General features: G+C 39.9%; 1 protein-coding gene across 1 annotated transcript in view; it reads right to left on the minus strand.

Moving 5' to 3' along the window:
• Positions 1-1,194: 1,194 nt before the first annotated feature.
• Positions 1,195-20,852, minus strand: part of FMN2 (formin 2) — a 356,034-nt gene continuing 336,376 nt past the window's right edge. The window contains exons 17-18 of the mRNA XM_087859789.1: positions 4,250-4,331; positions 1,195-2,729 (exon numbers count right to left, since the gene is read on the minus strand). Coding sequence (XP_087715915.1) covers positions 2,703-2,729; positions 4,250-4,331 — 109 coding nt within the window. The 3' untranslated portion in view covers positions 1,195-2,702. The remainder of the gene's footprint in view (positions 2,730-4,249; positions 4,332-20,852) is intronic.

The raw sequence follows: 20,852 nt of genomic DNA on the forward strand, positions 1-20,852 counted from the left end.
GAACTAATTCCTCTACAGGTGTGGCAGGCTATTTTGCATCTGTTTTCCATGACTTTTTCCCCCTCAGTTTGTTACCTCTCTCAGAAGTGCCTCGTCATCCCCTCCTCACCAGCCATCTGGAAAGACTGCATTTCAGACAAGCTCTCGGGTGATGTCCGTGCTGCTGGTTGACTCCCCTGCTATGAGTAGGATGGGCATAGATGATTCCAAGACCCTCCTGACCCCAAAGTGTCATAACATTACATTTGTTTCTACTATAAAAATCTTTTCTATGTCTCTAGCAACATCTCTTGCTATTCTTTCTTGAATCTTATGCTCTGCTCCCTCCCTCTAGCTAATCTGCACTAAGTCAAAGCCCTAAAAGAAATGATGCTTTTGATGTGGCTTTGAGCACTGTCTTTCCGTCTGCAGATTTCTATTCTCCCTTCAGTTGCCTAATACCCACTCATCCCTCTAGGTTTAGCTTTTGTGCCCTCCGTTCAGAATTTTTATCAAGTAGACCCCACTACCAACATGGGGCTCACGACCTGAGACCAAGGTCACATGTTCTACCAACCGAGGCAGGCAGGCACCCCAGCTTTTGGTGCTTTCTGAATGGGACATTACAGTGAACCATAATTGTTGCTTTATATTCCCCCCCACAACTTGATGAAAATCTTTGAGACGTTCGGTTATAGCTCCATGCCTTGACACAGAGTAGACGATAAGTCAATGTACAGGGGATGAAGGAGTTTATACTGAAAAATGAACAGACCTAAACGCAAAGCTTACTACGGAGGAAGAAAACTTGTCATGCTTGTGCATTAGTGGAGCTCTTAGTTTTCATCCTTTATTTCCTCTTCTATATGCCTCCCATCTGCACCATTTTCCCTTTTGCCTTATCATCTTCCAATGGCCCTTCACCACTTAATCTGTATTTAATGAATTTTTGCATCTAACTTTTAACTTTTGGATAAAGGATTTCTTAAATACTGATATATTTCTGTTCATAAGTGGGAATTACTTCTTCCTTAAGATTGCATTAGAAGCGTTTCAATTTTTTGCAAATACTCAACTACTAACAACTGTTAACGTTGAAATAAGAACTTTTTAAAAATCTTCAAACACAGAGTCTAACTTATTTTTCCCGTGTTCAATATGATGACTGCATTTTGCAAGCACCCTTAGGCAATATACACACAATAGGCAGAGGACTCTTTTATTATTCATTTTATTTTCATATAAATTAACATCCTAGAAAAATTGAAATAGAAACACTAAATACAGTATTGCACATAGCGATCCTTGTTAAATGCCCTATTATTTCAGTGAAGAATGGTAATATACACATTGGAGGGACTGAAGGAGACAGGAAGACTACAAAACAACAACCAAAATCCACTCCTGTTTCTTTGCACTTAAACTACAAACTAAAAGAGACCATACTTTACATAAATGCAAACATAGTTATGATTCGGAACATTTTCTTTTTTAAGTTGCTTTCCATAATTGGTTTCCAATAGCAAGAAATAGCAACAACCATCACCCCCAACAAATATCATCAAAAGACTTTTTACAAACCCTACGTACTATTGTTAGATAAAACCATCACGGTGCATCATGAGATGACGTTAACATCCTCTCACGAAGAGTGGGAGATTTACTTTCTTTTACCCCTCAAAGTGAAATAAAAGAAAATCCTCTCCTAAGCTCCTTCAGATAACAAGTCATTATATACTCATTTTACAGCTTTTAATCACCTGCTATAACACGTAAAGACAATTCCAATCATGTAAAAATACTCAGGCAGGTAAGTTTAATTAGCAGATGCCAATCCATCCCAAACCTTACTCCCCTCCCCTTTTGGGCGACAATTAGTCATGTTTGGCAAGTTTATGAGCATCATTTATTTAGATGCCTTCAAAGTACTGAGTCACGTTTTCTTTGTGAAGGCGATGGCAAAGTCATAGAGCGGCACACCGTTAGTTTGATTTATTTTAGTTGAAGATTAGCTTTATGTAGGGTCTCAAAGAACACAGGCTGATAAAAGCCCTCATTAAACTTACAACACTGATTCCTGCCTATATTAGGTGATTTATAGGAAAGCGTTTACCTTTTGCTATATTTCTGCTATTCATTATCTGACTTGAGTAAAAAATGGTAATCTTCTTTCACAAATATATAGTTAGGGAAAGCAACCCAAGAATTGGGAAAGCCTTGATCATGATACATAAATGGGACTTAAATTTTAAAATAGAAAATTTATATGTAGACATGTAACTGATACAAACAATTCACTAGAAATAACATTTTAACCATAAATCGAAATGCGGTGACATGGAGGACTGGCTGTCAGTAGAAAGGAAAGTGTTTTGCTGGGATAAGGAATATTCTCACAAAAGTAAATTTTAGGTTAACATTTAGCATGTTCAGCATTAATGCAAATATTGCCTTTTATACATGCTGTTTTGGTCTATTGATATAATACCATAAACTTTACAAAAACAAAAGGTGTCAAATTCTCCACTGATCTACTGCTTTTACATTTTTCATGAATGTACAGTGAAATTCAACAATCAGTGCACTGTCTAGAAAACACAAAGATTATGCAAGAGGTCAAGAGGAAAAATGAACAAAACGATGTAGTTTCCTTCCCGCCCTCAGGTCAGCTGAATTTTGTGGAAGTGGTTACAGTGACTCATACTCATTCTGCTTTTCATTGTTCAGGTTTTCATGCTTATCTTTGCTTTCTGAAAATAAATGCACCAGATAAGAGTTATAGTTAGAAAGAAGAACTTTAAAAAATGTACGGAGTTTAGAACAGCCCAAGCGAGATCTTTTCATTTGGATCAAATTCTCTGGGAAAAGGTTAAAGATCTACCAGCCCATAAAGGAGAAAAAGATATAAATAAAATCTGTTTTATCTTAAGAACTTTCAACAGCCAAGGGGCACCTGGGTGGCTTAGTCGGTTACATATCTTCCTTCAGCTCAGGTCATGATCCCAGGGTCCTGGGATTGAGCCCCACGTCGGGCTCCCTGCTCAGCACAGAGTCTGCTTCTCCCTCTGCCCCTCCCCCTGCTTGTGCTCTCTTTTTCTCTCTCTCTCTCAAATAAATAAATAAAATCTTAAAAAAAAAAAGAATATTCACCAGCAAAATCACCAAATAAATATTTTTGAGGAAAAAAAAAGCTTTAAAAATTTAACTTCTAACCAACATGAAAAAGTGTCAACTCACCTTTCTCGTTCTCAAGTCTATGCACAAATACAGAAATATGAGGACTGAATGGGCTGCTTCGTTTCATGGCTAATACGATTTAATTCTCTTCTAGCCTTATAATGGCATGATTGAGGTTAATTAATAATTATTCCTCCTCATTCAAAACACCTTTAAGGTTGTACTTTAATCAAAAAGAAAATAAACTAAACCATAATATAATACTTGTCATTAGAGAAGATTAATTTTGATATAGAGAAACTAAAGGGAAAATACCTTTTAAATGAAGATCTACTTCCTGTTTCTAAATAGGGTTTCATCAGAGTTTAATCATATTCCAACCTGGGTTTTGATCGTTTCCATTTAGACCACATTAGATTAATCCAATTCAAAATGCTCCTATTTTAAGGCCGAACCCAACTTTCCTTTTAAAACAGCATCGTTTACTTAGTCTTGTGGTACCAAGTGATACACCCTCAAAACATCCAAAACAAGGGAAAACTCGTCATTTTTATGAAGCCCTGCCTTCCAGGGTGCACAACACGGCATTTTAGAGAAGGAAGTGGGCAAGGAAGAACCTTCGATTAGCTTGTGAAACTCAGCCTCCCGGACGACAGCTTTTGCCCAGCCAACTCCGTAGAAGCCCCTCATGGGTACAAGCCAGGCCTGAGCCCCCCAGTGTGAGCAAAGGCACTTCCCATCATCTTTTAGATCCCAGTGGTGCTAGTCCAACGATAGCAGCCACGCTGGGTTCAAATGCAGCCCTGTGCTGGTGATGCTGGTGTAATGGGGAAAGTGAGAAGCTGCCCTCCAACTCCTGCCGACGCCCACCTATCTGGGTCCATGCATATTCCTTTAGTAGATTTGTCTTAATTCTTAAGCTTCGGATGCTAGACACTGAGATTCTCTTAGCCTTTGGGCCTGATTAAAGGCATAAAGAAAAGGAGAGAGAGAGAATCTCTCACACTTAAGAGGAAAATAATTAAAATGTTATTACGTGAGTTTGTATATATTGTGAAGACAGTGTTTAAAAAGAGAAGAGTTAAATACTTACAATTCCAGAGTCATGTCTCGGTTTTATCTTATAAAGTGATTTCCCCTTTTTCTGCCTGCACACCTCTTCCGCTTCTTTTACTCTGAGTGGAGAGAAGACACATGTATTTAAACAAAGACCTATGCAGATCGGCGCAATCCACCTTATGGTAGGTGAGCAAATATCAACTCGTTAAGGACTGAATTATTGGAGAAAATAATACCACATACACAGGAACATTCTCTGACATGGATTCAAAAACTTTGAACGTTAGAGCTCGAGGCTATTTCAACCAGGGGTTCTCATCTTGGAATCAAAGGGTGTTGAATGGAATGATCTACAAACACATTAAACATTTCATATCACATTTCATCCTATATTAAAGGAGTCTTACGTAGAAGAAATTAAGGAAATATCCATCATTTTCAGGTGACGGTACTGAGAGTGACTCCATTACATAAATAAGATTGGCCCGTTACATAAATCTGAAGCACTAAAATAATTAGAGTATCATACACAAACTCTTGTGCTTATTTTAAAATTATTTCAGATTCATTTTCCACAGTCACACTTACCCATGCATAAAAGTGAATTCTTGGGCCGGTCTTACAAAACTGAGCTTCATTAAGCAACAGAACCAACCATTTATTCGAAAACAGAAAACAGAACGTGTGCAATAATAATGTTGTGACACTTCTGGGAGCTCTTTCTGGGAACACCTTCCAAGGAAAACAGCATTGAATTTGTCAGATGTACAGTTAAGAGAGGATGTCATTTGGAGGTAAGTTCTTCGTTGAGTTCTGGACCTGCTGTTTGATGCTGGGTAATGTCCTGATACCACCGATTCTCGTATTCCCTCAAATAGTAAAAGGGCTTGCTTAATAAATATAACAGCATTATTATTATGATGATTACTAGACAGAATTGTTGCAAAGATCAAAGCAATTTTATTTAAAAAGTTCTTTATAAATTGTAAAATGCTATCAAAAGTATATGTGATTGTTGGAATTAAACAAATGATAAGAAATCTGTAAACTAGGATGATACTGATAAAAAGGGGTACCGTAAAAAGGAAAATCACCTATTAGGTTAATTTCTTTATGATTATGATTTCCCTTGGGAATGAAAAAGGAGCATTCCTGGAAAAATGAAAAGGCGGTGACTTATCTTAATAAAAGACATTTTATGCAGATCTTGAAGCTTATTTCCTGAAAGAAATGAATCATAAATCTGTTTCTTGAGCCTGCAGTAAAAGATCTAATGGCAGAATTCCTCCGCCGTACAACTGAATGAATCCTGTTTTCAAACAGCGGAACGGAGGAAATGATCCAGCACGCGGCTACAAGACTGACCCTAGAGTTTACGTTAAAGCATGACAAATGAAAGCAATTCCCTTTGGACGTAAAATGCCTGCTGAGTTGATATTGTTAGTAATTCCAGAAAATGGTGATAGCTTAGAAGACACTCCATTGTTACTACTTTTATTACTTTCTACCCAAGTCATAAATTGCCTTTAATCCTTCCTCAAACATTTGAAGACAAAAACATTTTCTTTATAACAAACAAAGGATTGCAGAGTTCCCATCTTCCTCTGAAATAGCTACCAGTAAATTTAAGTTGAAATATTTGGACAGGGCATTAAAGAACTTTTTTTTTTTTAGCACTTAGCCAAAAATCCAGTAGATCCCCTCTTAACTTTACTTGGAACTCATGAAAATATTTTGTAACATTTATTTAAAAAAAATGTACTTCACAAGTATTTAGATCACCAAAGCATTTTAATTTTCTCACTATCCTATTTATTTTGTTTTTAAAACACATTTTTCTAAGGATCACAGGAAGACGAATCTAATACAAACATATTTAATTTTACGCAAACACAAATCCAGCCATTCCTCACAGCAGAAAGAACAAACGCTGGAGAGAATGTGCGTCAAGGAGCGCTCACAAGGTCTAGAGCCCTGCTTCGTGTGACAATCATTTATGGGGCAGTCGATCCAGGTCAGGCTCTGGGCTCGGCTCAATGGTATAAGGACAATTAAAAGCGATGTCTCCTAGGAGAGCTACACACACAAGCAAGTCAATGACAAATGTGCCCTCAGCACCCACCGCCTCAGGTCGTAGAGGTCCAGCCCTGACCCAGGAGGGTGGGGGTCGTGGAAGTCAGTCTGGAGCAGGCTGACAGATGAGCCTGGCTTCAGAGAGAAATCCTAACTGCTCATTAGTTTCTTGGAAGGGGAGATGGGATGGAGGATGAAAATAGAAGAATACACACAAGGAGAACACCCAGTCCTCCCCTATGCTCCGTAGGGTCCCCACAGCCCTAGCAGCCCCGCTGGAGCTGGCTGCCTAGTCTATGCCCTGGTTTCTGATGCGCCTAGCGGGGCTGACTCAGTCGCTGCCCCCTAGCAGCCCAGGACAGGCACAAATAAATGAGGTGGGGAGAGCATTTGTTATAATGCAGTTTTCCGGACCTATTTTACTCTGGTGCAGTCAGTCCCTGCTGGTGCGTGGGGTAGGGAAAGGGGTGTGTTTCTTTCTTTTCTTCTTCTTCTTTTTTTGTTTTTAATAATTTTTATTACTGAAACATAGGGAATCTAGTGGAAGGAGTCTATGAGTTTTGATCCCCCCCTTTTTTTAAAGATTTTATTTATTTATTTACAGAGGGAGAGAGTGAAGGGGGGGAGGGAGGAGAGAGAGAAAGAGCGCGAGAGCACAAGCAGGGGGAGCAGCAGAGGCAGAGGGAGAAGCAGGCTTCCCACTGAGCAGGGAGCCCGATGCAGGACTCGATCCCAGGACCCTGGAAACGACCTGAGCCGAAGGCAGACGCGTAACGACTGAGCCACCCAGGCACCCCGAGGGGTGTGTTTCTAAGCAGCACCAGAGAAGGGGATGAAGAGGGCTGTGGGCAACACTGCTCGCCCTGGCACTGAGGCACTCCCCTGAAGCCTGGCCCGGGCAGCCGCACCGAGCCCCGACCCCCGCGCTCCCTCACCCCTCTCTCTTCCCAGCCCACACCCTGCAAACTTGCTCCCTTCAGCACTTTGTGAGCGGTGCCCCTCCTAAGCTTCCCAGCAAATGTGGCTTCTTCCAAATGCCAATTTTATTTCAACAGAACTCTGACAACAAGAAATTTTTTCCACACTTCAGGCAGGAAAAAAGAATGTGTCCCTGGAGGTGAGATCCACTGCCAGAGTTGGCAGAAGCGAGAAGCATAACGAGGGAGAGGCCGGGAAGGAGAGGACTGGGGCAGCGGTCCACACGAGCGTCTCCTGCTCGCTCTGCCGGCTCGGCTCGCCCCAGTTAGGCCTGTTGAGTAACTACTTGTACACGGTCCATCCTCTTTCCCTCCTGCCTCACCCCTCATTCAATCATGCTGAAAATTTCTTCAACTGAGTAGGAAAAAGATGTATATCTCACAACTAGACAGGCTTTCAGTGAAAAAGCATGGTGGTGATAACATTTCAAACAATAAATAAAAATGACCACTAGGTCCTGTTTGGAAAGGAGGTGGGGACAATACTTCTTTATAAAGCGAGAAAGGAGAGGGAGGAAACCAAGGCCGGGTGGAAGGAGACAGTGCATGGCTTCCAAATGTTGCTTGCATTTGGTCTAAACTCTGAAGAGGGTGAGGGCTGGGGATGCTGTGCGGACAGAGCGCCAGGGCTCGATTCGTGAGGACGTGTCCTGTGCATCTGGCTGTCTTCACACAAAGGGGACAGCAGGGCATTAGTAAATCGAGATTTCGCCCTACCAGAGAACTAAAAAGGGAAGTAGAGAATTTCAGATGACGTCTTTGACAGGCTTGTTTAACAGCTGCAGCTTCCAATCAGCTATCTAGATCACGGAAAGAAAATACGAGCAAAAACAAACCGTATGATAATGAAAACTCCACTCATCACCTGTAGTGATCTTGGAAGAACAACAACACAGAAAAGCAGAGACTGGAAAACAGGAAACAGCATCAAGTTTTAGACAGAAGAGAAGGATACTGAGTGGTGTATAATGGCTATAAGATTTGATGTTTATGGTAATATGTTGCTGTAATAGCTTTTATTGCCTATGGAAGTTCAGAAACAAAACTATGCTGAATGAATATCAAAAGTAGGTACTTATCCCTTAAATGGAGGGCCAAAAGTAATCAGAATATGAGGCATTTTTTATTTTTTACGGGAGAATTTAGTTACAGGAACTAGCCAGAAGACCGATACGGATCAGGTTTGGCAAACAGAGTAGCGGGTGACCAATCTGGACTTTGTCATAAGCACAGTTTGGTTCGGAAAATGATCGGGAAGCGTGATATGAATCCGTGTGTGATTCCCAGAAAACAGAAACCTGGTCCCGCCAAGGGCCAACTTTGTATAACTAATTTTGAATAAACTTTTTCTGAAAAAAATCAAACTGTTCTCTTAAATGGAACGACTTCACTTCTACCCGACGGCCTGTGCTCGTCACGGGTACGGGGCTACCCCCGAGGCCTCCCGAGGTACACGCCAACATGAGGGCTCACCCCACGCGGATCTAAACTCATGCTTTGCTGTCTTTGAGCCACTTGTTAGGGTTTCTGTTTCCCACTACGACGGCCCGCTCTGACCACGTCTTGCTGGCACGAGCACGCCGGCCTTGAGCAGAGACTATCTCCTCCAATGATTTCTATCTTCTCTAGAGGGGAAACCAGATAACCGAGCTACTTTAAATAGGCTTCAAATTAGAGCAGTCCGACTGAGCTCGATTCTGGCTAAACGAACAGAGCTCCTGGACCTGGAGGCAATCATTTCGGCGGCCACAGGGCTTCTCCGTCGTGCCCCACACCTCCCACAGACTTCAGGGCTCCCAGCTGTGTCTGGAAGGCTGGGGAGGCCAGAGGTCTGACGTACAGATAGGCAGGGCTTTACCACGCCGAAGGTCTAAGCGTAGAAGATTAAGACAAGGTACCCCTCGTCACACTGCACCCCCAACCTGCTGGCCCAGCAGCTCATCCACAGAGATGGAAAGTAATGCTGGAATGAGTGCAAAACCTGAAATTCAAGCTTATCAAGGTAAAGAAGCGTGACACCATTAATTGGTAATGACAGATTTTGTGATGCTTCGGGGAACCAGCTACAGGAGAGGAAGGGAAGCATTTTGTGAGGAACAGGACTCTGAGATTATCCCTCAGTCGAAACTGTTTTTCCGCTCCAGGGCAAAGTGACCAGAGGAAAACAAAACATCTTTAAGTATTACAGCTTAAATTTAAATTTACTTTAAAAAACTTTTATATTAATTTTCTAAAAAATAAAGTTGTAAATGTAACCTAAAAAAGAAAATAAATAGATATTAATACATCTATAGGATTTTTTTATTCCTCATACGCAATTATCCCAAGTTGTAACAACTTCATTTGGTTTTAAAGAGTGATGAATTTAGAAGTTACAAAGCATAGAAAATTTGAGCCCAGGAGAATGAATACGTTTTGAAGGTCTATATTAGAGACAAGACAGAGTTGGTGGTAGAATGATAAAATACTTTTTATCACAGAATTTGCTGAAACTAATTTGCATTCCAATTATTATCTTGGTATTTTTCAAAAAAAGAAAAAAGAAAAAAGAAAACTTTCTCAAATTTTGTCCTTAATATAACTGGGCACATTTAACCAAAGGTTATTCTAAACAAAGAGAGTGGTTTCTTATTTCTCTCCTAATAAAGATGTATTTTTCTCTGCACTCCCCCCCTCATCCCCAGACCCATTTATTGTCAAGCAAACATATACAAAAAGTTCAGTGTGATTAAGTTTAAAGACAGTTTGTGAGATGAATAAGGGAGATACACTCTGGCACAGACACAGAGAAAAGAAACCAGACATCCCTGTAGCCTGCAGGCAGAATAATTTTTATCTACCCTTCTAGAGCGAAAGCCAGGCTGGCCACAATCTTATCAAGAAAACAGATATGCTCTCATCATATGGAAGGAGAAAGGGAGTCACTTTTCTGCCACGAAACATTAATAATTTGGTCTAAATAAGAATCTGTGGCAGACGGATTCATTTCCTGCTGGCTCCAGTGAGGTTTGCTGGGAGGAGCCTGATTCCTTACTGAAGTCTACGGCCTTGAGAGATGTAAGGGCAGCCCGGTGCCCACACATCACGTGTCGGGAGTCCTGATACACAGAATAATAAGCCAAGAGTAGACATAATTATCATTATTACCCGTTCACAAGGTACTTCACTGAAATACAACACCATCGTGTCTGCCAACAAATTTACAATTTTTTTAAGAGAAAGGGGGAAAAAAGACACACATATATACACAGAGAAGGGGGACAGTGGGAGACCGTAGACAAAGGCTGGTTAGGCGTGCCAGCTTTGAAGTTGTGGGTCTCTCTCTCCAGGTAAAGCTAGAAGTAGATGTTAGGTACCTTGCGGAGTGAAAGGGGGTCTGGGGGAGGTTACTCCTGGCTCTGACTTCTCTCCTTTTTAACCTTAATGATTTAAAATACATACACAAAAATACCACAAAACCCCTGACAATATAATGGGAACAATCAACCAAAAATGTCACTTATCATTGACCTCAAGTAAGAAGAACTTCAGTGTTCTCAGGCACAGGTGAATTTCTGAATTTCATCACTGACCATGTCAGACTTTTCAGGGAGAGCGCTGCATTTGTGTCCTCAAGCCGTTATGGAGAACCATTAGAATGAGCACAAAATTGCCCCTGACTCAAGGACTCCAAGCCTTCAGAACACCTTTCAGTTTCCGTGATGCAACAGCAGCACGGCTCCGTGTGAGCTGAAGGAGGGCTTGCGCAGTGCAGAGGGGTTGGCACAAGCACGCCGTTCTGCACTCACGCCATGGGGACACAAGGTGCACGCTGGCCACTTCTATCAATGACAGCAGCTGAACTTGGGGAAATACTCATAGTCTAAAATCTAGGATTCCATGACAGATACACATGTTCTATGTCTGTGTTCTAAAAACTACAAATATATATTAAACATAAAGCCAATAAGTAGAAGCAATTTACATCAGTGTTTCCTAGAGGGTACACGTGGGTGAAAAGAGATGAATCGTTTACTCAGAAGAAAAGACATTCAACCAGTCAAATTGATCCCTACGGTCTGAATCTCTTTGGTGGCTGTCTGAGATTCCATAAATGTAGAGCATTACAATTCATGGATGAGCTATCTCAGAAAAAACCTTCTCCTAGGGTGTTGGAATGCTTACAGATAACAAAAGATAGGTACGGATGTATGCCACCATGCTCTCATTTCAAAGCAAGCAAAACACCCCCTCCCCCTGACACACACACATCATCATTCACATCAGCCCCTCTGTGGAACAGAAGGTGTCAGTCTTTCCCAACTGGCAAACCCACCAGCACTTTCTAGTTCTTACCCCCCCTCCTCCATAGTAATCACTCTGAAGTGGTTAACTAGGCCCTAATTTTAAAATTCTCTTATCCTTTGGTCCTCAGAGAATTTCTGAGTTTTCCAACTATTTTTCTGAACATGATTCCTCAATCTCTTTTGCTGCTAAACTTCTCCCCCATACCCAGGGTCTAATCTGGATTTTGTGGTACCTATGGACGATCTCTATAGTTCCAGCTATAATGAAGACTTCTGGATCCACACCTCAAAGTTCTGATCTTTCCCCTGAGCTCCAGATCCCAGTGGACATTCTTCTTTCCTCCCCCACCTGGGCCTTGGTGAAGAATATAACCATCCGTAACCATTCGTCCTCTAAATCCTTTCTCTCCCTCCTCACCAGTCCTCCATATACATGCAAATAGTTAACAAGTTCTGCTATTAATGATTCCTTAGTAATGATTTTTAATCAGTTCCAACCTAAATTCCACTGTCCCTGATTGTTTTTCAAAGCTTCTCCTTATGTCGTCTAGACCACTGCCACATCCCGCAGCATGGCCTCCACACTGGTCTAATCCATCCTTCACAAATGTCCAAAACATGGGAATCATCTGAGCCACTTAGTCATGGTATTTGAGGCCATTTACAATTTCTCCTTAGTTGCTACAATGTTCCTTGGGCTCCAAGCACGCAGAACTGCTCCCTACCCCATGGGAGGTCTTTGCTAAATCTGTTCCTCTGGGTCTACCCATTCTCTTTTTCTCTTCCTCCCGTGGCTCCTCAAATTAAGCTCAAAAATAGTGTCCTGTAGAAAGTATATATGACGCTCTAGGAAGGCTTATTTTAAAGACTTAAGGCCATTCCTATATCTGTCTTTTGCCTTGTTGAATAGTAAGTTCTTGAGATTAGGGATCATGTACATTCATTTTTACATTCCCAGGGATAACAATAAAGCTGACACAGATAAGTATTTACTAGATGGCTGAAAAATGACTAAATAAAAAAAAAAGAAAAATAACTAAATGAATAAGTGAATGATGAACAGGGAAATTAAAAGTAAGCTAAAAAGTTCACGGGGATAAGTTTTGACAAATAACTAGGACTTTGATTTAAATCTCTTGTTTTTGCCTCCTTCTTCCAGCAAACTCTTCAGCAATGAGTCTGGATGTTCAATTCACATTTTGAGTAAACTATGCAGGGTTCTATTTGAACCGAGCTTTGAGTTTACTGATTTACTATTATAATTCCATCCATAAATAACAATGTAGTTGAATGAATGTACATAAAATTTATGAAACAGGTTAGTGTATCATATTTACTTTCTCCCATCTTAAAGAAAAACTAAATTTATATACATTATATGAATCTTTAGGAGCCAATAAGGCTTCCACATGAAATCATGTCACTAACTCTTATTAGCTCCTAGGTTAGTGGAAAAGATAAATGACATAGATGTAATAAATCTTCTTTTCAACAAAGCATTTAAAGAATCTCTAATGGGACGTCTGCAGGCTGGAAAGAGAAATGATAGTTGGGGGAGAGGATACTTAGATGAATTTACAATGGTCACATATACTACAAAAAGATAACAGGGTGTAATTACATATGGTTACGTTCCTGTTTTAAAAAGCATCTCACTAAAGAGGGTCAAGCACAAATTAACTGATACAATTTATATAGAGACTGTTTTAATCCGAGAAATGGAGAAAACTGTCCTAGCAATCACAGATGTCCAAAAAAATTACAGAAATGCTTTTTTATTTGAAGAAAGTGAACATTTGCAATAAGCCAGTGGTGTGCCAGACACAGTGAGCGAGCGTTTGTGTTCACCACCTCACCCAACCATCTGGCAACCAAGCATGAGAGATGCCATCAACCACGCATGAGAGATGCCCTCAGGCTCTTCTGAAAAGGAGCAGCCTGGGACTCAGAGAGGTTCTCGAGGCCATACGATAATGGAATGAATAATCTGGTCAACTTCAGAGTCTGCACTCTTTCCATATCATTCCCACTAGAAAGGGTACAAAATCATGGGCTTAATGTCTGCCTCGTAGTACTGTAAAAATGCTATTCCTATAATGGGAAGTAAATTGGGATAGACGGTCTTCGTTTTACTTCCCAAGTTCAATATCTCCTTCGTCTTAGAGCTTCCACGGAATGAGCATCTTGAACACACCAGGATGTAAGCTTCTTGAAGGCAGAGAATGGAATGTCTTTCTTCTCCATATCCATGCCCAGCACAGCACCTGGCTCATCACAGTAGATCTAAGGCTTACTAAAGACTTGTTATGAGCCAGGCACTGGGCTAAAAGGGTTTCACAGATGTTATCTCCTTTAAATCTTGTAAAATAATCCCATGGAGTTGATACTATTATTACCCAACTTCTATAATGAGGAAACTGAAACCTAAAATGGTCAAATTACTTGCTTGGGGTCATATACCAATTCGTGGTAGATCCCTGATTCAAATCCAGTCAAACAGAACAATCAACTGTTCTGGTTTTAACCACTGAACTACATTGCCTTTCACTACACGAATACGTGGGAAAGATGAAATACACAACCATTGGTATCTTCTGTTTATTTCCATGTATATATTTAGCATATATTTATATATTTCCATGCACTATATTAATTTATATTTATTATTTATGTATTTAGAAGCATTTGATTCTTAAAGACTGAATCTTTTAAAATCCTGAACATATAAAGTGTGGCAGTTTAAAATGATTTTTGAGAAGAGAAGCTATTTAGAAAAATGGGCACATGTGTTTTATTAGATACTGGGGAGAAGTACTATGACTGCACAAATTTTGAACTTATTCAAAAGGAAAACTAGGAATGGAAACACAACAGGCTACAGTGTTCATCTTTGAAAACGGAAAACGTGTAAGACTTGTCTGGAGAAAACAGAACTACCACCACATTTTCTTGATTCTAATTTCTAGGAGAAATTTTTGATGTGCTTCTCTGAATAAGGCATGTGAATTGTAATCAGTACCAATCTAAAAATACAGAAGGGAAACTTTTCTTTCTCTCTCTCTCTTTTTTAAAGATTTTATTTATTTATTTATTTATTTATTTATTTATTTATTTATTTATTTATTTATTTGGTAGAGAGAGAGAGACAAGGTGAGAGAGGGAACACAAGCAGGGGGTGTGGGAGAGGGAGAAGCAGGCTTCCCGCCGAGCAGGGAGCCTGATGCGGGGCTCAAGACCAGGACCCTGGGATCATGACCTGAGCTGAAGGCAGACACTTAATGACTGAGCGACCCAGGCGCCCCAAGAAAGGGAAACTTTTCCAATGGCTTTTTTTTTTTATATAAATCCTCAATATAAAGTTTAAACTGTAACTCAGTGAAGGCATTTCTAAAGACAGGACAGTCACCACACTCCAAGTATGTCCTGGTGCTTGTTGGTGATCTAATCTGATACAGACATAAAAGTGAAAAATCCAGGACAGTCGGCATATTCCCTTAATTGTAGCACACTGCAAGGCTTTGAACCGAACAGGAGCAGGTGGCAAGTCCTGCAAATGCTGACATTCTATGCTGCTGAAGAACGAAAATACAGTTTCTTCATGGAATCAACAGCAAGGTTCACATTCCAACTGTGTAAATAAAGAACTTAAACTAAATTCTGTCAAACCAGGAGTATCCTTTCTTCACGTTCTTCTACAAGGAATTTAACATGGCACGAGAAAAAGCTGAGAAATCTGGAAGGTACTACTTACGACTTTTTAAAACACTTAGACAATAAGGTTTTAATAGTCATTGAAAATAGGAATATTTGTGTTCATATACGAGCTAGGATTTTTAAACTCCTGATCACACATTTTTCACCACTACTTTAAAATCTCTGATTTATCAAACAAAAAGAGGTTTGTTTTTCTCATGGATCTTGAAGTAGAGACTATTTTAATTCTATATTAGACATGGATTTACATGGAATTTACAAAAGTAGCTCAGCTGATATGCCCTTTACCGAAGTCCCATAAGAGTGACCATATTCTATTCGCTATTTATGATAGCAAATAAAACAGATTTCTGTCATACATGATGGCCAAAACTGTTACAAAATCCCATATGACAGCAAAATTAATCTTTTATTACAGGAGAATAATGTTATTTACTACATTTGACATTTTTCATGCAATCATTTTACTATATCCACATGCTAAGATATTTTCTTAATGTCAGTGATTTTTTTTGCATATGGTTCAGAAACATTTTTTTTTTTAAAGATTTTATTTATTTATTCGACAGAGAGAGAGACAGCCAGCGAGAGAGGGAACACAAGCAGGGGGAGTGGGAGAGGAAGAAGCAGGCTCATAGCGGAAGAGCCTGATGTGGGGCTCGATCCCAGAACACTGAGATCACGCCCTGAGCCAAAGGCAGACGCTTAACCGCTGTGCCACCCAGGCGCCCCCAGAAACATTTTTGATTATAGCTAGTGAGATATAAACTGAAGCTATTGGTATATACACCAGGGCTTTTGTTTTGACACTTCTCTAGCAAAAGATGACATGTATGAATAACTTGGATCCTATTTTTTAAAGACTTTTTTTTTTTCAGGGAGGAATTCAAGGGCTATTAGACATGAAAATTAGTTTATAGAAAGTTTATCACATTTCCTCTCTGTAAAACTCATAAAAGAGTACAAGAAAGCTATTTATATCATGATGCTTTAGGATTATGCAAGAGGAAGTACAGCTTAATTAAGGGGAAGATGTGGGAGATACAAGGCAGGAATGGGATCAAGGAAACTCACATATTAAGGGAAAACAAGAACAAGGGTCATGATATTTCCTCTCCTGGATTATTCCTATCTGGCTAAAAATATGCTATTTATCCCATCATCATCAAAAAACAAAAAACAAAAAACACTAATTCACCTTCCTCTCCAGCTGGACCTTCTTTTCTGTTTGACCCTTTCTATGCACAAACTCCTACGGTCACTGTCTCCACTTTTCTGATCCCATCTCATCAGACATCTGTCCTCAGCCACCGGACAGAGACTACTCTCATGGATGCCATCAATTCTACCTCATGTGAACACCAGCAGCATTTCACATGTTCTTCCTTTAAGCTCTCCTTGAAGTCCCTCCTGCACCCTGCTGGCCAGGCATACCCCCTCTCCCTACCCACCTTCCACTTCTCTCTCCTTAGTCACTCTGTTCCAACAACGTCGGCCTCCTCCCTAAACATGCTCTTTCCTCAGGCTTTGTACTTGCCTTTCCTCCTGTCTGAAATGTTCTGTCTCCAGGTATCCACTGGTTTATTCCCTCACTTCCCTCAAGTCTCTGTTTATAGTCAGACCACTTCTTACAACTCACTTCTCCCTTCGCCCTACTGTGCTTTTTGTCAGAGCCTGCATCAGTTCTGGTGTATGTTAATTTAGATTCACAAGGCCAGGATTTGGTTTTGTTTATAACTCCAGTGCCTGGCATATAGAAGCTTAATAAATACTTGTTCAATGACCTCAGTAAAACATGTGGACAAGTCATAATTTCACAGTGAAGAATGCAGAAATGGTGTTCAGAGTTGGAAGAAAGTAGAAGAAGGCACCGCAGGGAACAATTATAAAGGACAATTAAAATTTGCATAAAAGCATTCTTGACTTCTCATCCCCCTCATGTTTCCCAGGATGTATCTCAAGATCTCCATTCCTCAGAGAATCTACCTTAGGTTGGAGAACACTGATTTTTAAATAGTCCAGCTAGGAAATTTTTCCTAGAGCAAGAAAGGTGAAGAGTATGGCCTTACTGATACCAGTGTTAAGGAGTGTAACTGGTTGTATGAATCATGGTGCCAGTAAGGGAACAGCTGGAATAACAAGTATGTGACCCAGGCTGGGCAGGAAGCTCTATGAATGAATGGATGAATGAATTGGAAAAGTCCAAAGAGATTCTAGAACAATTAAAAGATCTGGGAATGTTATATCAGGGCGATGGAGAAGTTCATAGTATCTTCATAGCTTAACTTAAATATGTGAAGACCCAATACATGGACAAGGGATTGGATTTATTTGTGTGGTTCGAGAAGGAGTAGAATCAGGACCAGTGAGTACAGTGTTCAGTCAGCCAGGTATCTTCTCATTCCGTGATCCTTTACCTTAAACCCCTGGGGCCAGATGGATTACACAATTCAGAACCTTCTAATTTCAGACAGAAAGATGGTACATAAACCTATCAAATGGGTCTGACATAGCATGGAGTAATCAAACATGTTAACATTTCTGTTGTAAACATATGAACATTCGTACTAAGTGGGATGAATGAAGACTACATAAACAGTCTCACGTAAGTTGAGTTTGCCACAAACTTATGAAAAAAAATGTTTGGTTTCAGAGGTGTTTTGGATCTCCAAACTGTAGACAAGGAATTATGGCTCTGGACTGTAAAACTATGAATAAAACGGTATCTATTATAATACTTGTCCCCAGCATTTGTGAACTCTATTATCCCTGTTAGACAATTTGTTTAATTCTCAGGTGGAAAACTGGAAATGGGTACTAATAATTAAGAATTTGGATGTGAACACTTAATTCGATCAGCATTACTAGGGATTTTGTTTTTAGTAACTACTCACTCATGAATGGTAAATATATATTTTATGGGGGTCAGAACAATTTTTTCCTTTTTACTATGATCCACCAGCTTTCTGACGGTCATGTTCTTCTTTTTTTTTTTTTTTTTTTTTAAGATTTTTCATTTATTTATTTGACAGAGAGAGAAACAGCCAGCAAGAGAGGGAACAGAAGCAGGGAGAGTGGGAGAGGAAGAAGCAGGCTCCCAGCGGAGGAGCCTGACGTGGGGCTCGATCCCAGAATGCCAGGATTACGCCCTGAGCTGAAGGCAGACGCTTAACGACTGAGCCACCCAGGGGCCCCTCTGACGGTCATGTTCTTACTTCTCTTAAGCTGAGAGGTTGTGCCTGGTCCTTGAATCTCATGTGAATGTTTGGGACACAGTAATAGACCATAACCATAACCAAAGTAAAGTATACTGTGAGTTCTTTTTCTTTATTAATGATAGATGAAGTAGAGAGCTTTAAAAAATAGAAGCCACCTTAAGTTTTCTTCATAAAAACATCATTTTCACTTACTTGTATTTTTCCTGAATGGTTTTATGTGTGGCTTCCAATAACTCCCCATCTGTCTATCTGCCTGTCTGCCCATCCATCTGTTCAGCCATCCAGCCATTTATCCATGATATTTAAAAAAAAAAATTGCCTTTCTACCTTTTTCTCTAATTAGTCCATCAACATTACCTAGCTTCATGTTCACGCTCTAGTACTCCAAGCAATGATTCTATTTCGCCTTTGTAAAATGAAAACATTAAAAAATTAATCAGAGCTGTAGGAAATAAACCCATGTACAAACTCAATATAGAATTGAGTGCTTCTGCCCTAAAAACAACACATGAATTTAAGAATACATCAATATCTAGATCTAGACTAACTTTAAAAGTGAAAGCTTTTAAATTATCTGTGAGAGTCCAAAATTCTCTTAACTATTGAAATATGCTTTTTTTTCAACTATTCTTCATCTTATTTACCTCCCCCATACATTTGGAAAACTTTAATGTGGCCAAATGGAATTTTATCAAACTTTCCAAAAATATTCACCCCTAGGCCAAAAGAATTTGAACCAAAGAAAATAATGTTTAAAAACAATTGTTAAGAAAAACTATGAATATGCTTTTATTCTATGTTTTATTCTTGCAAAGTATATATTACCTAAATGTATAATGATAATTAAAATAGACTGCTCCTCCTTCCCTTTTCCTCACCCAACAAATTTTACAGGCTGATCTCCACTCATTGTATGACAAATTAAAGTTTAAAGGACTAGAGATTCTCACAGGCAAACTTCTACTTCTGGGTATTTTAAATTTGAAATGAAAGTCTCTGATTCGGATACCAATTCTGATCTCTGGGTTTTTCCCATACCACCAATTTATTCAATTCTGACCTAGAGATAACATCAGATCCCACAGATTAAGGGCTCAGCCCCCAGGACTGCCCCCCCCTTCAGATGCCGATGGCAAATCCAGGTTGTCACCTGTGTTTCTGACCCACAGGCTAGAGATGAAAGGTTAGAACCTTGGGTTCAATTAATTGGCTAGAACAGCTCATAGAACTCAGAGAAACATTTCACTTACTAGATCACCAGTTTATTATAAAAGGTTTTAACTCAGGAAAGCCCAGTGGAAGAGAGGCATAGAGCAAGGTGTGTGGGTCCTCTGGGATTTTATGGAGGCTTTATTACACAGGCATGATTAATTGAATCATTGGCCATTGGTGATTGATTCAGTCACTCTTCCCTCTCCAGAGGTTAGGGGATGGGACAGAAAGTTCCAACCCTCTAATTATAGGCTTGGTTTCCTGGTCATCCTTAGGTGACCTAAGGGCTTTCTAAAAGTCACCCCATAACATAAAAGAAGACATCTTCATAACTCTCATCACTTAGGAAATCCCAAAGGTTTTAGGAGCTCTGTGTCAGATACTTGGCTGAAGATCAAATATATATTTCTTATTATAAACCACAAAATTACAATGCCTAAAAGACAAGAGTATTCAATATATTCTTTAGAAAAAGAGTGAATGTCTATATAATCTGGCATAATTTTAAATTTTATCATTTTTCAAAGTTATGGTAAATGCAGCCCACCTTAGCTGCCTGTATTATAAAACAAAAGAGAAATATTAATAAGGCTTAAATACATGGAAAAAAGCACTAATTCATTAATATGACTATAGATTGATCTGTTTATTAAAAAAATAAAATAGCTGGGGGCGCCTGGGTGGTTCAGTCGGTGAGGCACTGAACTCTTGGTTTTTGGCTCAGGTCATGATCTCAGAGCATGAGATAGATCCCCGGGTCAGGCTCTGTGCTCAGGAAGGAGTCTGCTTTTTTCCCCCGCCCCTCCCCGACATGGCACTCGTGCTCTCTCGCTGTCTATAGATGATAGATAGATAGATAGATAGATAGATAGATAGATAGATAGATGATATAAATAAATGAATCTTCAAAAAAATTTTAAAGATACTTTTAAAAAAATAAAAAATAAAAAAGCTGCACTTGCGTCTTATTACTGGGCTCTGCTACACATGACTGTGACTGAGGGAATACTAAGTCAAGGACACCTCTACCGCCCCAGTTCTCCTAATCTGGTGGAGACAAGGGTCATCTTTATGGAACTCAGGGGATCAGGCCCTCTCTAGTGTGACTGCCTCCTTTCCCTCCAGGGCGTTCTGCCGTCACCTCATCTCCCGCCTCC

This window comes from Ursus americanus, chromosome 2 (genome assembly GCF_024610735.1).
Source record: "Ursus americanus isolate L20-20 chromosome 2, mUrsAme1.1.p, whole genome shotgun sequence".
Lineage (NCBI taxonomy): Eukaryota > Metazoa > Chordata > Mammalia > Carnivora > Ursidae > Ursus > Ursus americanus.